The following is a 5,682-nucleotide window of genomic DNA, read 5'->3' as shown; positions in this document are numbered from 1 at the left end:
ATAGGCAGTGCATTCACTGGCGATAACAACTTTTAAATCCCTCATTTAATTTGAATAAATCATGATTTTCATGTAAAATTCACGCTAATCCTTCACATAGTTATCCGCGAGTCTTTAGATTCACAGGTGTCATCGGTATTAGTGCCCATAAATTGCAGCAAACCAAGTATTCACAGATGAATCAGCCAAAATGTAGGATCAAAATCTAGTTTAAGCCGTCACATTTGGATGCGGAAATTTACCATGCACCGGTTATGATAGACTGAATACGTCATTGCCAGATTAAAACCTACGTTTGATAGGATAAAGCTTTCTGCAGCAAATGGAAAATGGTGTAACTTGTTGAATAATTAGCTTACTCAGAGATATACTAAATTGAAACATAAATCATGAATCCCTGGCGAGATTTCTGGAACAGTCTAAGAATATCCTCGAGTACTCCCTGTTTGAACCGAATATTCTAAGAAAAGCTTTCATCGTTAGAATTTTACAAAGAACCTTCATAACTAGATAAAAATCACTTCTTAGAGACGATAGACGTGAAAAATTACATATAAGATGTGGATTTAGGAACAGAAAAACTACATTCAATTCTATAAATGTATAGTGAATAGAATATGGCATAGTGCTAGTTCAGCTTTTTTCATCTATCGTGAACGTATCAATAAATCAAAGTAAATAGTCGTATGATTAATCACAATTAGCCTATAATTAATAGCGTAATTTTATATACAACACACTTCACGCCACATCTCTGTAACAAATCGCCGTGTATTTGCTTCCTATTCGGTGAAATTTAACACCAAAAACTGTTTCGAAAGCACTACCGTACCCGCAGGGGAGATTTCTTGTAACGATCCCATTTCCTAGTGAGCGCTCCCTAGCGGAGCGATTCCCAATCAAACAGAAAACGGTCCGGCCCGACTAATCACCTGCTGTAACAAATGAGAAGACTCTCGATAACTCGGCAACAACAACACTAACGGCGCTTTTACTAACCTTTGAAATCAAATTTATTGAAAAAAAATCCAGTATCTGTCTGATAGGATGTGTTTCATTCATACACGATAAGGTACATTCCGCAACATAATAAATCCTTAGGCAGATATCGAAAATGGTTGTACTCGTATTGTAACACACAATTTCCTCTTTGAATAAGTGTAAATAATCCAAAACTCCATTTCTATAATAGCCAGTAAGCTATAGGTGCTGTAAATGTCCGCGTAGGTCCATCTCAATACGTGAACTGTTATTTGGCAACTAGCTAGTACCGCTTTTATGCATTGATACTTTAAAAAATGCATATGAAACATAAAATTTCTATTACCAAGTCAAAACTGTGTCTTTATTTAAGCAATATTAATCAGACCAGTCACGATCCTGTATAAAATATACACGGCATAACAGTTAATAGGATACTTGGGATTCATTTATACGACACAGTACCAGTTTATTCTTTAGGTGATTTTCAATGCAAATGCACATAATTCCACATTCATTTTGAAATATTTCATACTGGTTCGATCATATATCCACGTACATTTTCATGGTTATTTGAGATGCAATATTCACACAATATTCAGATCCTATCATATATAATATTTATTTTAATACGTTTGTTATTCAATATGTAAAATTATACAGATCAAACGTTAAAAATCTTAATCAAGCAAATATTTTAATATTTATCAATTTCTGTTTTGGTGTGCATATTTTGGATGCGCTGTACCGAATTAGAAACATCATTTTGACGAATCATCGAGCAAATATATGCGAAATAAAGTATGAATGTAGTATTTCCTTCACATATCACAAAAAACATACCTATAGACACGTTCTATACATATGTTGGGAAACAAAATTACAAATAGAATGTTGGTGACTGGTTTCAAGTTTTTGAGGGTCATCGGTGTGTTTGCTGCTACACTACAGCGCCCGGTTCACTAGAAGACGCAGTTTGAATCAAAACCAACCCCGGTGGCTCTGTATGTTTTCATTTCTTTTCCTCTAAAGAATCGCCAATCACTCGACTGTCAAAAGCTAAGCCAATGTTTACGATTAATATACCATAGTTGTCTGCCCGATAAAAGACGGGTTCTTTTAGAGTAACCGCTCTTTTCAAAATTGTATACAAATAGTTCCAACATCTAATTAAAAATGTTAGCCATTGATTAAAATCTCTTTTCAAATGGATAAAAAGGCTATGAAATGTAATATCTTTTTACTTGTAGTCTCGCATTTACCTAGCATGATCATCAATCATGCGCTTGCTTTGAGAACGTATCAATGCAATTCGACCGCCCTGTGCTAAAAATTTACCAAGAAAAGTTCGCGCATCTGGTGTTGCTCGGCAAACATAAGCGGACGTTCGTATTTTGGGTTAAGACGCTTAAGAAATGTTGCCCGTGTCTTGAGGAATACCGTGGCCACATACAATGAACGATCGGGATTCAATGAATAAATACTCTTTGCTTGACTAAGTTATTATACGCGACAGCTTTTCCCATTACTGAACAACCAATGGTAGTCAACACACGACAGTTCGTGGTTATTCCCTTTCAGTTGACTGTCAATCACGCGGCGACAAGCCAATCCGTACATTGGAGGCGGGATTGACGACTTCGGTCGGGGATATGTCGAGAAGAGGGCATTGCTGAGGATAATACATGAATAACGCATAAGCTGGAGACAACTCACTTTGCAAGTCTGATTGAGTCTAGTACTGTGCTCTAAAGGAATGGCTACGACAACGATAAATCCGTACATTGTCACGAACTGTTCACTTGGTACGCCGTCACCGTCGGACAGTCCTATAATGCAGATACCGGTGTCTCAACCACCGCAATACCACCGCGAAATGCCGGAGATGAAATATATGCCCCCTCAGAACCAAAATGGACATCTTTTAGGACATCATCACTGGGGCATACCGTCCCACTCGGATACTAGTCACTGGGGCCATAATATGGGACATAGTGGAATGCACAATCAGGACTTAAAACCAATGCAAGATACTCATCCAGGAACTTTACACCACCGGGCTCCACAGCAGATTCACCCAGCACACACATGGCACCCATCGGTCTCGTCGTCACCGTTGGGCATGTCAAACGGTTCGCCCCAGATCCAGCATCACGGCTACGGTATGGGTATGAATGGCATGCTCGGCACAAATCAACAGATGCATCCGCATCTCAGAGACTTTGGCCCAGAGATGGTGGACCATCACGATCCACACGATCATTCAGACGAGGATACGCCGACCTCTGATGACCTGGAGCAATTTGCCAAACAATTCAAACAGAGACGGATAAAACTCGGATTTACACAAGCGGACGTGGGACTGGCACTCGGAACACTATACGGTAACGTTTTTAGTCAAACAACAATTTGTCGTTTCGAAGCTTTGCAACTCAGTTTTAAGAACATGTGTAAGTTAAAACCGCTATTGCAGAAGTGGCTCGAGGAGGCCGATTCGACCACCGGCTCTCCTACTAGTATTGACAAAATTGCCGCTCAGGGTAGAAAACGTAAGAAGCGTACGAGTATTGAAGTAACTATTAAGGGAGCTCTTGAAAATCATTTTCTTAAACAACCGAAACCTTCTGCTCAGGAGATCTCTCATCTTGCCGATCAGTTACAATTAGAAAAAGAAGTCGTTCGCGTATGGTTTTGTAATAGGCGACAGAAAGAGAAGCGTATGACACCACCTGCGGGTACCATAGGTCCTAACGGCGAAATTATCTCATTAGAACCTAATAGTCCAATGCACGGGAGCCCGATCCATGGACAAACGAACTGTAATAGCCCGCTGCATCATTCAAGTGGGTCACCGTTAATGCAGACCCACCAGAACCATCAGGTACCTCAAAGTTTAGCTCAGACTGTTCCAATGGCAGCGCATCAACATACGCACCAAACATCACCGCATCATCATCACCATCACGATATTCTTTAGCCTTGCCAAAATTGCGTTTACTTGCCTTATTATATACAAACAGACACTGGATTGTTGTGTTTTGTGAATTTGACCGGCCTATAATCAATCTCATCGAGTCGGACTATCGGTGTCTTATTCGTATCCGTGTTTGGGTGAAAAAGTCCTTCGCTGTTCGTGGTTTCAATATCGAGAACATCTTTAAAAACGTTATATGTGTCTTTAAAGAATTCGCGTCGTCCGTCGAAGAATGAGATATATTTTATCGAAAAATGTTTGAAACTTCGTATTCGCGCTCATCTCAACTCGTTATTTGAGTCGGTGATTCATGAATTATTGTGCGAGAGTATGACTGAGACCCAGTGATGTTTGGGTTATGGACAGCCGCGAGATTCATACAAAGCCCCGAGAGTGATAGCGAAATGTGAGTCATGATGAAACCAGCTGAAAAAGCTCATGGGACATCCACGTACGACCAAGGGACGAACGCACCCCTGGCTGTGGAAAAAATACGAATTGGATTATACCGTATGTATCTGTTTTTCCTATAAAAATGGCTACGTATTCTAAGTGCAATCTATTGACATTTCATATATGTTTTATGCCAGATTGTCTCATATATTTAAATACAACCCCTGTACAAATTGCCTTCATACCGGGTATCTATATACCCGTGGTTTAAAAAATATTTATACGTAATATCATATATTTTGTCTCAGATATCGAGCTACCATTCTGAAAGGGTAATTTGCAGAGTATTTGATTTGAAGATATCTATTTTACCATTGATGCCACTCACAGCTGTTGACTCGTGTGTTTTGACAATTATTGCCCGACAAATGGGCATGATGCAGTTCCATCAAATTCTTATTTAACTTATCCATAGGTGGTTGACGGGATACGATTGTGATTTTGCAGACACTAGCATGGGGTCCAGGTGTGTGTGGCATGCAACAAATTACTATGAGTTCCACCGTTCACAAAAATTCAGTCAACTTATACGCATAATATGAGTGACCAGTTGGCGAGGTAGCTTTTTGTACATAATCAAAGGCCTTTAAACTGCTAAATATACTGCCAGAAATTCTGTTGTACATAGACGTGGGTTATTTAAGGTTAATTTATTCATGATCTGTTTACAATTATTAATTACTTCTATTATGATTATCATTATATCATTATGAATGCTATTATTCGAATGATACGTCATCCCCTTTTCGATTGAAAATGAAATTCACAAAACGTCATTTACTCAAACTGTATTACCGGTAACAGATGATCATATTTATATCTAAACATAGTATATCCCCCCTTACTGTTGTCAAAGAAGTGCTACTCAATTCGATACGATCATTGAAATTCTTCATTGCTATATTTTTCTTTCAATCTGTAAAATCCGTTTTCCGTTTAAGTAGCATAAATTGCATTATCAAACAGCAGTACATTTTTACATTTTACTGCTACCATGGACCTGTCCATGTTATAAAAGTCGTTATGAGTGAATGGGTGTGCTTCCAAGATTGTAAAAAAAATCGAAACATATTTTATCTAATTAAGTTATATTATACTGATGTCTTATCCACCCCAGTGGTCAAGTGCATATCAGTTGATTAATTAAAGCTTTGTTAATTGATTAACAAATAATCAACATATCAATCGTCTATTTGTAAAAGGTGTTCATGTATATACTAAATTAATTTATAAACAAATCTCGAAGCAATCTCCTTTAACTAAAAATTGATGAT

At 38.3% G+C, this 5,682-nt stretch overlaps 1 protein-coding gene across 1 annotated transcript; it reads left to right on the top strand.

Annotated features, from left to right (window-relative positions):
- The first annotated feature begins 2,737 nt into the window (after window positions 1–2,737).
- Window positions 2,738–5,471, top strand: LOC141915061 (POU domain, class 3, transcription factor 4-like). The gene has a single exon (XM_074806467.1). The coding sequence runs from the start codon at window positions 2,738–2,740 to the stop codon at window positions 3,956–3,958; it is 1,221 nt and encodes a 406-aa protein (XP_074662568.1). The 3' UTR covers window positions 3,959–5,471.
- Window positions 5,472–5,682: the final 211 nt, after the last annotated feature.

The sequence above is a fragment of the Tubulanus polymorphus genome, chromosome 1 (assembly GCF_964204645.1).
Source record: "Tubulanus polymorphus chromosome 1, tnTubPoly1.2, whole genome shotgun sequence".
Classification (NCBI taxonomy): Eukaryota; Metazoa; Nemertea; class Palaeonemertea; order Tubulaniformes; family Tubulanidae; genus Tubulanus; species Tubulanus polymorphus.
The sequence above is the reverse complement of the archived record's forward strand: the minus strand, read 5'-3'. Positions and strand labels throughout refer to the sequence as shown.